Here is a 12,881-nt window from a genome sequence, read left to right as displayed (position 1 = left end):
AAGTAGTTTGCTTTTAATACTTTTCATCTGTTTTAATAAAATCCATCCCTTTGGAGTCTTCTGATTGAGGAAGCTACTCAAATTAAGAATCAACAGGAACATAGACATAGAAATAATTCTCTTGATTCAAATCGAAACATGTATAGGATTGACCATGAAAAGACTTTATTTGAAAGAATAGATTTTCAATATTTTAATTTTCTACTGTGCAAATTTACATTTCACAACAACCACATCATTTTCAAAAGTTGGTAAATAGGGACAGCAGAATTCAATAACATTATATTACCCAATGCCCAAATAATGTGTAATACCAAAAATAAGCCATGATAAAATTATTTTTGACATGTACGAAAAAAATTGCATAATATTCATTAAAACTGATTTCCAGGCAGGCTAAAGAGAAAGCTTACAGATGACCCTACAAAGCCGGAACTAAGGATCCTTCTGGGTCTCCATCTAGAATCTTATCGAAGAACTAAATAGACAAAACCTACACAACTGTCTCTATGACATAACTACACAAGGCGTGATCAGCCAGAGTCTTACATAGAATTCCGACAGTGCAGAAGAGGCCATTCGGCCCATCGTACCTGCACTGACTCTCTGACAGAGCATTTACCCTGGCCCTCTCCCCTGCCCTATTCCTGCAATCCTACACATTTACCATCTAACCTACACATCTTTGGATGATAAGGGGCAATTTACCATGGCCAAATCATCTAACCTGCCCATCTTTGGATTTACTCCATTATTTTCTCTTTTTCCGCTCAATAATTTAGTGTTTCAGAATCCTTTATCAGTGATTTCACAATGGGTCAGGTGAGGAAAAACACTGGCTGATTTAATACTTAGCTACACAGACCTGTAGGTCTGATCTTCTCAAGATCTCAATCTTATTTTCATCATCTATTTCAATGCGGGCAGCAGTTGGGTGTGACCACTGAGATATATTCCTTTTGAAGACAAAGGAAATATCAGTGTGGGCTCCCCAAACCAATCAACTGCATTGACCCTCTGCTGGAAAGTGCTTCTCTCTGAACATTAAATTAAAAAATATTATTGGGCTTGGTTGAGTTGCACTCCATGGCAAAATAGCTTGCTTGCACTTCCAACCTGGGATCAACTGTGAATAATTACCAGTGAAGTATGCAGTTAGCCATTGAAGCCTTGGGGTTTTGGAGAGATTTTCCTTGGTCTGTGGCAGTGGATCATGAGGATATGAGGACGTGAATATTGGAAAAACATTGAGAGGGTTCCTTCTGAGCTCCAATATTCACTGTGCTTTTTCTAAACATAAAGTACATCAAGTGGCATGGAGTGCAAAGGTAATTAAATATAACAGCACCTTGTGTCTTTAGCATAATGAGACATCCCAACGTGCTTCAAAGAAGTGCATTCAGACATCAACAACAATTTTCATTTGTATAGCAGCCTGTGTAGTAAAAGGCACTTCACAAGAACTTTATCCAACAAAAGGTGACTCCAGTCTAAAGCAGGAGACATCAGGGCAAGTGACTTTTAAGGAGCATGCAAAAGAGGAGAAATCTAGAGAGTGAATGCCAGAACTAATGGATAAGAAAGTTGAAGCACGTCTGCTAATTTGAGGGGAAGGGAGTGGGGGATGAACAAGAGGGCAGAGCTGGAGAAACTTCAAATTCTTGGAGGATTGTTTAGATGGAGGAACTTACAGGGATAGGAAAGGGTGAAGCCATGGAGGTATTTTAAAACAAAGATGAGAATTTTAAAATTAAAGCATTTGTGGACCGGGAGCTAATATATGTTTATGGGCACAGGGATGGTGGGTAAACAGGATGTGGCATACGTTAGAATATGGCCAACAGAGTTTCAGATAAGCTCAAGTTTAGGGAAGGTGGGAGATCAGTCTGGAGAGTATTTGAATAGTTAAGTCTGGAGGTAGCACAGAGAGGGATGAGAGTTTTAGCAGCTGGTGAAGCAGCAGAAGTGGATACAGGTGGTCTTGGTGATGGACAGGATATGTAGTCAGAAGCTCAGCTTATGGTCAAGTAGAACACCAAGTCTGTGGACAGTTTGGTTGAGACTAGTGTGGGGGTGGGGAGGGTGGGGGTGGTGGGGGGCTGGAGGTGGTTGGCGGTGGGGGGTGTGATGTTGGTAGTGGTGGCTAGGCGGTGCTGTTCGTGGCAGGAATCAAAGTTTCAATTTTCCCAAAGTTTACAAGATGGACTGCAGCAGTTCAGGAAGGCGGTTCACCACTGGCTTCTCAATTAGAGATGTGCAACACAACGCTGACCTTACCAGTGAAGCCCAAATTCAGTGAAAGAAGTTGAAAAAAGTTTAATTGCAGGGAATTTCACTTCATCCAGGAGTGGATGTCAAAGGAGTAACGTCACAACATAGAGGGAGTAAAGGAAGTGGAGAGGTGAGAGAGGGAGTGATGAAGTATGCCTTAGTGTTATTAGTGTACGTGGGAACTGTGAGGTAGTGTTCAACCACAGGCATTAGGGCCAGAACATTACCATCCCGCCCGCCATAGGAATCGGAGTGGGCGAGGGGCGGACCATGGAAAGGTCCGTTGAACTGGGGCGGGATTTTCCAGTTTCGGGAAGAGCGAGGCTGGAAAATCCCGCCCTAAATCTGGGTGTAACATTTCAAGTGGTTTTTGAAATAATGTAGAGCAAGTTTGTACTCTCTGTCATGTTTAGTGGGCTGTCTAAACTTTGCATATTTTTGTTCAACTGCTTTCACGGAATCATTTGTTTGCTTTGTCTTCGCCTGATGACCGACGGTGACATCATTGCATGATCCCACAAGCAGTCTGCCAAGACCATCAATGAAAAACTCTAGGAAGAATTGAAATTCAATTTTGTTGGTAAAATCATTGATATGATATAAAAATGAAGCTTAGTTATAAAATTACAATCAATCCATCAAGCCCAGTTTTCTCATACACCCCATATAAATCCATACTGTCATGAAATCTCCATCCATTAAATGTCCTATGGGAAATGTCCTATTGATAAACTCAATCGTCAGATATATACTAAGCTAACTTCATTAAGTTTTAGTTTTGGCTGTGATCCACCTTTTGTATTTTAAAATGTTGTTCCCGATTTTAAAATGTGTGGAATGGTGTGTGTGAGCCTCAAACAGGCTGTTGTGTGGGGACCTGACTGATCTTAACAGCACAAACCCATTTGTATAAAGGTTCCCAGAGCCCCGCCAGACACCCGGTGAGGTCCACTCAGCTGGTCTGTGATTGGGAGTTGGACATTTTCGGTTGGGCCCATAGCAACAGTCCCTGCATTCAGTGGGAAGAGGCAACTGGAGGCGATCAGAACAAAGAACAAAGAAAATTACAACACAGGAACAGGCCCTTCGGCCCTCCAAGCCTGCACCGACCATTCTGCCCATCTGAACTAAAACCCCCTATCCTTCCGGGGGCCATATCCTTCTATTCCCATCCTATTAATATATTTGTCCAGACGCCCTTTAAAAGTCACTATTGTATCTGCTTCCACTACCTCCCACGGCAGCGAATTCCAGGTACCCACCACTCTCTATGCAAAAATCTTGCCTCATACATTTCCTTTAAACATTGCTCCTTGCACCTTAAACCTATGCCCCCTAGTAATTGACTCTTCCACCCTGGGAAAAAACTTTTGACTATCCACCCTGTCCATGCCCCCTATAATCTTATAGACTTCTATCAGGTCGCCCCTCAACCTCTGTCGTTCCAGTGAGATCAAACCAAGTTTCACCAACTTCTGCTCATAGCTAATGCCCTCCATAGCAGACAACATCCTGGTAAATCTTTTCTGTACCCTCTCCAAAGCCTACACATCCTTCTGACCAGAATTGAACACTATATTCCAAGTGCGGCCTAAATAAGGTTCTATAAAGCTGCAACATGACTTGCCAATTTTTAAACTCAATGCTCCGGCCGATGAAGGCAAGCATGCCGTATGCCTTCTTGACTACCTTCTCCACCTGCATTGCCAGTTTCAGTGACCTGTGTACCTGTACACCCAGATCCCTCTGCCTATCAATACTCTTAAGGATTCTGCCATTTACTGTAAATTTCCCATCTGTACTAGACCTTCTAAAATGCATTAACTCACATTTGTCCGGATTAAACTCCATCTACCATCTCTCCGCCCAAGTCTACAACCGATCTATATCTATATCCTGCTGTATCCTCTGATGGTCCTCATCGCTCTCTGCAATTCCACCAACCCTTGTGTCGTTCGCAAACTTACGAATCAAACCAGTTACATTGCCCTCCAAATCATTTATATATATTACAAATAGCAAAGGCTGATCCCTGAGGAACGCTACTGGTCACAGCCCTCCATTCAGAAACGCACCTTTCCACTGCTATCCTCTGTCTTCTATGACCGAGCCAGTATCCATCTTGCCAGCTCACCTCTGGTCCCATGCGACTTCACCTTCTGCCTTGAGGGACCTTGTCAAAGGCCTTACTGAAGTCCATGTAGACAGCATCCACTGCCCTACCCTCATCAATCATTTTCGTCACTTCCTTGAAAAACTCGATCAAGTTAGTGAGACATGACCTCCCCTTCACAAAACCATGTTGCCTCTCGCTAATATGGCCACTCATTTCCAAGTGGGTGTAAATCCTGTCTTGAAGAATCCTCTACAATAATTTCCCTACCACTGACATAAGGCTCACCGACCTGTAATTACCTGGATTATCCTTGCTACCCTTCTTAAACAAAGGAACAACATTGGCTCTTCTCCAATCCTCAGGGACCTCCCCTATCGCCAGTAAGAATCTAAAGATTTCTCTCAAGGCCCCAGCAATTTCCTCCCTTGCCTCTCCCAGTATTCTGGGGTATATCCCATCAAGACCTGAGGACTTGTCTACTTAATGTTTTCAAGACCCCAATATCTCCTCCAATCAGGGGCCGAGGTTGCACTGTGTGTGATCAAGGATGAGGCAGAGTGGGAATGAAGCAAGCTCGGCCTGGTCAGTCAACTCAGCCTAAGTAGAGCCCCTCCGATGCACCATTCTGTGTTGACTTTCATTTCTTAGACCAAACTTTTCTCAATGTCAATTAATTTTGTCCCAGATTGTTGTCCTTACATGTTTCCCCGCCACAAATGCTAAACTGATCAAACTATATTTGCAGGGTTTATCCTTTTTTTCTAGCCAGCAACACCCACATCTCATGAAAAATAAATAAATAATTTTTGTAGGACTGGTCACTTGATGATGAGAGGGTGTGCTTCCTGTCCAGTTAAGTACAATGAGTGATGCTGAAGGGCCAATAGAAGGGACCGCAGCCATGAGACTATCATTGCAGGTAAGTGAGAGAGAGGTGTCTCAATATGGCGGGCGCTCTGAGCACTTTAAAACCGTATGGAAGTAAAAATGAGCACAATGTGGGGGATGGAGCCCCTCGATAGAGTGGGCTGAGGCTGCAGGTTTGATCATTTTTCATCATTGGGCAGTAGTGTAGATATGATGGTGGTGGTGGGAGCCTGGTGGCTTAAAAGTAATCCAGAGAGTTAGATCCTGGTCTGCAGCTGGGAAGCCACTTACTTTCTCTGACTGTGTTTTAGCTACTGTAGGGGTCCGTTTACTGTCTGGAAACTTCCAGTCGGTACAGGAGAGAGGCCTCAATATGGTTCTTAACTGGCTCAATTGTCTACCTGCTGCTTGTGGGCAGCTTACTTTCTGGACCCAACCTGGCTTAGTGAAAGATGTGGAGATGCCGATGTTGTCCAGGTCTCTGGACCATGCCAAGAACAAACACATTAGCCAGTCAGTGGCGGGAAATTCCAGGCCTGAACCTCTCCTGTTCACCACCGCCCCCAACTTTTCATGAAATCCTGTCCCCAGTTCATGGTACCTTTGAGATTCCTAAGATTGTTACCTAGACTGGAAGACTAACAAATCTGAATAAAACCTGAATATCAGCATCCAGTAGCATCATTAACATTGGGGCAGGACAATTGAATGGTTCATTTACCGGAGTGAGCTACCCTTGCCAATCGAGGATCGAATCCAACACTCAGTATCTTTTCTGTCCTGGCCATGAAGAAGTTCACCACACCACTGGTTATCACACAGTTTGGAAACCCATCCAGTGTATAAAAGCCACCAGGCTTGGAAAATAAGCATTCTCCATCATCCTCATTTCCTTTTTCATGCCACAGCCTAAAGTGGAATCGATTACCATTCACTGAGGCACCAACCTATGAAAAATTATATTTCTTGGTTATTTGAGAAGTTGTATATTGTCTCTTTATTTTTTTTTAATGAACACCAGGGTCTATCTTCTCCTCTCTTGGGCAAGTTTATAGAAACAGATGTTTTTACATACGAACACACAAAATAGTAGGCCATTTGGTCCCTTGAGCTCATTCAATAAGATCACGGTTGTTCTGTTTGTGTTGAGTTCCACGTCCCCCATTGGGCCCCCCATTAACCTTTGATTCCCTTACCTAACAAGAAGCTATCTACCTCCGACTTAAAAATATTCAGTGACCCGCTTCCACTGCCTTCTGAAGCAGAGAGTTCCAAAATCGCTTGACCCTCAGAGAGAAAAAAATCTCCACCTTTGTCCGAAAAGGACATCCCCGGCTTGAGACAATTCACACCTCTTTAACCTTTGCTTAACCCTCTCTCCACTCACATTGTCTGTACCTGTAAAGACTTGATTACCTGTAAAGACTCGCATTCCAACCATTATCTTGTAAATTGAGTCTGTGTCTATGTATGCCCTGTTTGTGAACACAACTCTTCACTCACCTGAAGAAGGAGCAACGCTCCCAAAAGATGGTGCTACCAAATAAACCTGTTGGACTTTAACCTGGTATTGTGAGACTTCTCTCCACAGACATTGCCTGATTTGCTGAGTATTTCCAGCATTGTTTTCATTCCAGCTTTTAACACACAGAAAAAGACCATTCGGCCCATCTGCTCTCTATCTCTATGACTCTAGATAACCAATCTCTTCCTGAGGAGAATTGGTTACCTGTACCAAGTCCCTTGTCCCACCTCTGCTGAGAGATAAAGTGGATTTGAGGCAGGCTGAGCTCCAGTTTTGGAATTTCATCTTTTTAGCCTAGTAGCTGGGATAAACTCATCAGTTTTCGGGAGGCAAAAGTAACTTTTATTAAATTCTTTTCACATCTCATTCTAGGGATGACTTTGAACTGCAAGGCGATAGGTGGAAATCATTTGTGTGGCCTCAAAAAAAATCAACATAACATCGATAGATAAATCTTTTTTTAAATTCATTCATGGGACATGGGCATCACAGGCTGGCCAGTATTTATTGCCCATCCCTAGTTGCCCTTGGAGGGCAGTGTAGAGTCAACCTCATTGCTGTGGTGCTGGAGTCACATGTAGGCCAGACCAGGAATTTCCTTCCCTAAAGGACATTAGTGAACCAGATGGGTTTTTCCAACAATTGGCAATGGTTTCATGGTCATCAGTAGAATCTTAATTCCAGATATTTTTTATTGAATTCAAATTCCACCATCTGCTGTTGCGGGATTTGAACTCGGGTCCCCAGAACATTAGCTGAGTTTCTGGATTAATAGTCTAACGATAATACCACTAGACCAACGCCTCCACCCCCCCAAATTTTCTATACAAATAATAATTCATTTTTGGAATGTATGAAGCTGAAATGTTCATCAGACTGAGATATGTGAAATACGTGCCTTCACTATCTCCACTTCCACACTTACCACGTCCAAGTTTGTGTTTTCCAATACTGCCAACAGTTTTTCTAATTTTGTATCCTTTGTGAATAAAAAGTCTTCATCCACCCAAACGAGGTATTCAGTTGTGACCTGAGAAACTGCCAAGTTTCTTCCAGCAAACCACCCCTGAGAAGAGGAAAATGGCAAGAGGTTCAAGATCAATAAATGTGGATAATTTAGTTCGAAATTGGTTTGATCTCACTAATGCCGCAAGAGTGATTTTGTGTCAAGGTTAAGCGAGAGCCATGGTGGGGGGACCGCTCTGTCCTCCTACATTTTCCTCCTCTCTTGTTCCCTCCCATTCTTCTACTTCAATTGAAAAGACTTGTAAATCCCTCGGTCTTTACTGACGAAGGGCACTGTCCAAAATGTGGAGGAAAGTGAACCGTGATAGGCCAGTTAACAGCAAGCAAGAAATCTTCAAAGACTGCAAATCACCTAAAGGAATAAACCCTTCTAGAGTAATGAAACAAACTACCCAGGCAGCACGGTGGCACAGTGGTTAGCACTGCTGCCTCACAGCGCCAGGGACCCGGGTTCGATTCCGGCCTCGGGTAACTGTCTGTGTAGAGTTTGCACATTCTCCCCATTCTGCGTGGGTTTCCTCCGGGTGTTCCGGTTTCCTCACACAGTCCAAAGATGTGCGGGTTAGGTTGATTGGCTATGCTAAATCAACCCTGGTGCCAGGGTGATTGGCCCCAATATAAGGGGTTACGGGAGTAGGGTCTGGATGGGATTGTGTTCGGTACAGACCCAATGGGCCGAATGGCCTCCTTCTGCACTGTAGGGATTCTATGATTTGTGGGAATCCAGTTAGTAGAAGTAAATAATAGAGAATGGACACAATTAGCCTTGATACCAGCAGACATGGTGACCTGCGATTTGACTTACACGGCTTTTGGTAGCAGGGGTTGCGGTTTGCAACTTGCCCCTGCTGGTTTCATTGGAGGTGAGCTTCGTGTAGATTTGGTGCTGCAATCTCATTGCCACGATATCAGTGCAGGGCCAAGCAGTGCAGTGCTGGCTGCCTCTGCACCATGTGGGGGCTGTGCAACATTGTGTGAATAGTACATAGTATAGTCAGCCTTCTGTTCTAAAGGCACGCTGTCTCTCTTTAAAAAAGTTGCACTGAATGATATGGCTACAATTTACAACATAAAAAATGGAAGACCAGGGTTCTGTCATGATGGATTTGGCACGGGAGGCACTAATGGTGGAGGTGGACAGAGGGAGAAATATCATGGTGTCATGGAAAGAAGGAAGACTTCACGGAACATCCTCAGAATGGAGAGTGGGTAGAATGCTTGGGATGTCAATTCTTAACATCTATCCTTAAGGCAATGATGCCACAAGAAGTCTAATGAACTCACTTGGATGGCCAATGCCAGTGAATGCCACTTCACATGACATCTCTTCCCACCGCACTACCAAACTCTCAGGCCATTCATAGCACCACAATTTCTATATTTACCCAGCAGCAGTTCTTGATACCCAGGGCTCATACCCACCAATGCTGCCAACCTCACACCCACCACTCATTGGCTACCATATTCAGCTATGGTAGGCACATCACCCTCATCACTGATAGTGGGGTTTTTAGTTCAGATGGACAGCGAGGTCGGTGCGGGCTTGGAGGGCCAAAGGGCCTGTTCCTGTGCTGTAGTTTCCTTTCATCTCTTAGTTCTTTGTTCTAAATACAGTGCCATCTTTCTTGCAGGACAAGGTAGCACCACAATAGAATGGAGCAAAGCAGAATTGTTAGGAGTCAAGGCCACCTGCATCTCCTGAACCCTATGGAGGATAAGGCCCTCAGCATTGTGAGGCAAGCTGTCGCAGAGCCCATGTCAACAGTTATCGCTGAGAACATCGAGACTAATGATGTGTTCCTGCCTTATGCCCCTTCTCAACTTCTAGTGGACACTCATCCTGAGATTTGGCACGATGGGCAGGTTGCTGCTGATGTGACCACAGACATCTTCCTTCACATTCCACTTTTATAGAATCATAGAATCCCTACAGTGCAAAAGGAGGCCATTTTGCCCATCGAGTCTGCACCGACCACCATCCCACCCAGGCCCTATTCCCGCAACCCCACATTTTAACCCTGGTAATTCCCCCTGTCACTAAGTGGCAATTTAGCATGGCCAATCAACCTAACCCGCGCATCTTTGGACTGTGGGAGGAAACCAGAACACACAGACACGGGGAGAACGTACAAACTCCACACAAGACAGTGACCCGAGGCCAGAAGTTCCTGGTGCTGTGAGGCAGCAGTGCTAACCACTGTGCCACCATGGTTAGCACTGGTGGCACATGCCGCCCTTTCTTTGCACCAAACCCTTCCCTTCTGATTTTCCGTTTTTGGACACCCAAGAACTATCAGCAACCCAGTCACGGCAGCCCCTGGATGAAGAGGGAGAGCAACAGGAAAGCTTTGACGAAGAGGCCCCATCACTTGGTCACAGCCACCAGTTCAGACAGTGGCACTGCACTGCACTGTATTGAGATTGATCGATAAGTGATGAGTCAACAGGCATGAGTAGGATGCAGCCAGGCCAGGGGGAAAGGATGATTGATGAAGCTCACCAGAAGGCGAGGTCACGGTTGAGTTCTGCCGCAGAGGATTCAGGTGAAGACCATGATGGGACAGCAGAGTTCTGATGGGCATGCACACCTTGGTGCTGGGTGCACAGGCTGGTCTGCCAGGCTGCCACTTACCACCCTTAAGGAGCATGGAAAAGTCTGGCTCAAACATGGCAGATACCATCATGCAGAGCTTGCCCGTCCCTCCTTGTCATGTCTCCAGTGATGTTATGGAAACCAAACCCATGCCCATTTACTCTCAATAAATCAAAAGCACGTAGACCGTCTGGCTTCACAATTGAGAGCATTGTATTGTTTTACTTATGAAAAACTACTTGCAATATTCTTTCAAATCAGAATTAAAAGCCAGGTGATTGTGTTTCCTTCAAAGGAAGCCTTTGTCCTTTGTCCAATCACTTACTGAAATTGGCAGGGTTAAATGCCAGGTCCTGTATTCTGTCGCTGTTTTGGGATTGAGTTCTGTAAATTGATCACAGCTATCAGATGGATTTGGCTTCCAGCTGTATGAAGCAAAGTCACATATGTTTTTCTTAAAATTGGCTGACTAGGGGAATGTAAAATAGCACGGACAGGATTCCCGCCCACCCTGATCCGGACACCATTTTACAGTAGGACTGGATAGGGCTTCGGATAGCAAGCCCACCCAAGCCCCATTGAGTGACCACTTAATGGCCACTTCAGGGCCTTTGCCCACCAGCCTCAATTGAATGATGACTTCGGCCCTCCCTCCGCACTTCCCCCATCCAGCCTACATCTTGACAGCGAAATTGCCACCCCCCTCCCGCCCCCCCCCCCCCCCCCCCCAACCACTCTACCCAGGGCAATCTATACATTCTCCTCTCTGGGACCCCTGGCACCTACCAGAACTACGGTTCCCAGGACTTAAGCTGGAATTTTCCAGCCATTCATGCCGATGGGATTCTCTGGTCCCACTGCAATGAGCGGAGATTTGGCTGAGCGCCAAGTTCTCAGTCCACTCTGGCAGCGGCGGTGGGCATGAATGGCCGGAGAATTCCAGCTGTAGTCTCTGGCATGGCGCTGCAGTACCTCTTCTGGCCACTGCAGCGCCGTGCCTGGATGGGCTGGAGAGCTGTTGGCCAATCTAATTGGCCAACAGCCTTCCAAGGGAGGAAATCTTTCCATGTGCGGCAGAAATCCAACTTACTGCCAATCAAGACTCACTTGAGTGTGATATGACAACGGGCCTGTCAGAGTCAGCAGGGATGCATCCTCCACTGACTCTCCTACTGAAAATTCAGACCCATATATGCAGTTTTTGATTATGGTTTGACCAGCAGAACTCTTGACAGAGAAATCAGTAATGGCAAAATATTGCTCTTTATTAATGTGCCTTCATGTCCAATATAATGAACATTGGTCAGTATCATACAGAGAGAGCAGGACTGGTAGAATCATAGAATCCTTACAGTGCAGAAGGAGGTCATTTGGCCCATCGGGTTTGCACCGACTCTCCGACAGAGCATTCTACCCAAGCCCCTATCCCCGTAACCCCATGTATTTACCCCGCGAATCCCCCTAACCTACATTTAGAATATATTTTAGCTTTTAATTAGTGGGATGAATACTTGACATGCAACTGGTTTACCAAAGCACTGGAATGCAGGTGTGGACAATAGCATCACATATAGGTGGGTTAAAGATCATACCATGGGACTGCCAGAAATATTGAATATAAATTGATAATTTTACTGACTGCATCAGTTTTATGGTTTAAAATGGTTGACAATCACTTTCTGTTGCCAAGAAACATGAGATTGTTAACGTTCATTGGGTTAATTTTAAGGATTTTATTCCATTCCACTTTTTATTAAATGGTTAGTGGACAGGGAATGAGATCTCTGATGAACCGTGTGAAGTATCATCATTGTCTTGTGCTCCAGGTGGAGTAGGAAATATATAGATTAATTGGAAAATATGGACAAGTGACAACCATAATAATGGGTGACTTCAATTATACCAACATATAATGTTGGCCATTTGGCCCCTCGAGTTTGCGCTGTCATTTAATAAGATCGTGGCTGACCTCTTAGTCACCTCAAATCTGCATGCCACTTTCACACCATAACCTGGGCGGCATGGTGGCACAGTGGTTAGCATTGCTGCCTCATAGCTCCAGGGACCCAGGGTTCAATTTCGGCCTTGGGTGACTGTGTGGAGTTTGCATGTTCTCCCTGTGTCTGTGTGGGTTTCCTCCGGGTGCTCCAGGCCTGGGTGGGATACTCTGTCAGAGAATCAGTGCAGGCTCGATGGGTTGAATGGCGTCTTCTGCACTGTCGAGATTCTTTGATTCCGGGAACCTATAACCTCCTTTCTTACCAAGAATCTATCCACCTCTGCCTTAAAAATATTCAAAGACTCGTCTTCCACTGCCTTTTCAGGAAGAAAGTTCCAAAGACTCCTGATCGATTGGCCATTTAAAGAAAAGGCAGGAAAACAAGGAATTATAATAATTTTAATTTGGTAATATCACTACTGTTACTCAAATACTGGAAAACAAACTGGAGAGGGTGTGGTTGTAATTGGATGAAGAGATAGGG

General features: G+C 44.9%; 1 protein-coding gene across 1 annotated transcript; it reads right to left on the bottom strand.

Annotated features, from left to right (window-relative positions):
• Positions 1–159: 159 nt before the first annotated feature.
• On the bottom strand, positions 160–10,486 carry LOC144489409 (beta-1,4 N-acetylgalactosaminyltransferase 2-like). Its single transcript, XM_078207245.1, has 4 exons — positions 10,438–10,486; positions 7,705–7,916; positions 5,976–6,201; positions 160–2,822 (listed from the first exon to the last, which is right to left on the bottom strand). The coding sequence occupies exons 1-4, from the start codon at positions 10,484–10,486 to the stop codon at positions 2,611–2,613; spliced, it is 699 nt and encodes a 232-aa protein (XP_078063371.1). The 3' UTR covers positions 160–2,610.
• Between the last annotated feature and the right edge of the window lie 2,395 nt (positions 10,487–12,881).

The sequence above is a fragment of the Mustelus asterias genome, unplaced genomic scaffold (genome assembly GCF_964213995.1).
Source record: "Mustelus asterias unplaced genomic scaffold, sMusAst1.hap1.1 HAP1_SCAFFOLD_2152, whole genome shotgun sequence".
Lineage (NCBI taxonomy): Eukaryota > Metazoa > Chordata > Chondrichthyes > Carcharhiniformes > Triakidae > Mustelus > Mustelus asterias.
The sequence above is the reverse complement of the archived record's forward strand: the minus strand, read 5'-3'. Positions and strand labels throughout refer to the sequence as shown.

Bases quoted from the DNA above. Each gene is read 5' to 3' on its own strand.
- LOC144489409 (XM_078207245.1), bottom strand. From the start codon at position 10,486: ATGGTATCTGCCATGTTTGAGCCAGACTTTTCCATGCTCCTTAAGGGT. The intron at 7,917-10,437 runs GTAAGTGGCAGC...GGCATTAGTGAG, and splicing joins TTCCATGCTCCTTAAGGGTG to ATCAAACCAATTTCGAACTA. The intron at 2,823-5,975 runs GTAAATGAACCA...AATTCTTCCTAG, and splicing joins GGCAAGGGTAGCTCACTCCG to AGTTTTTCATTGATGGTCTT.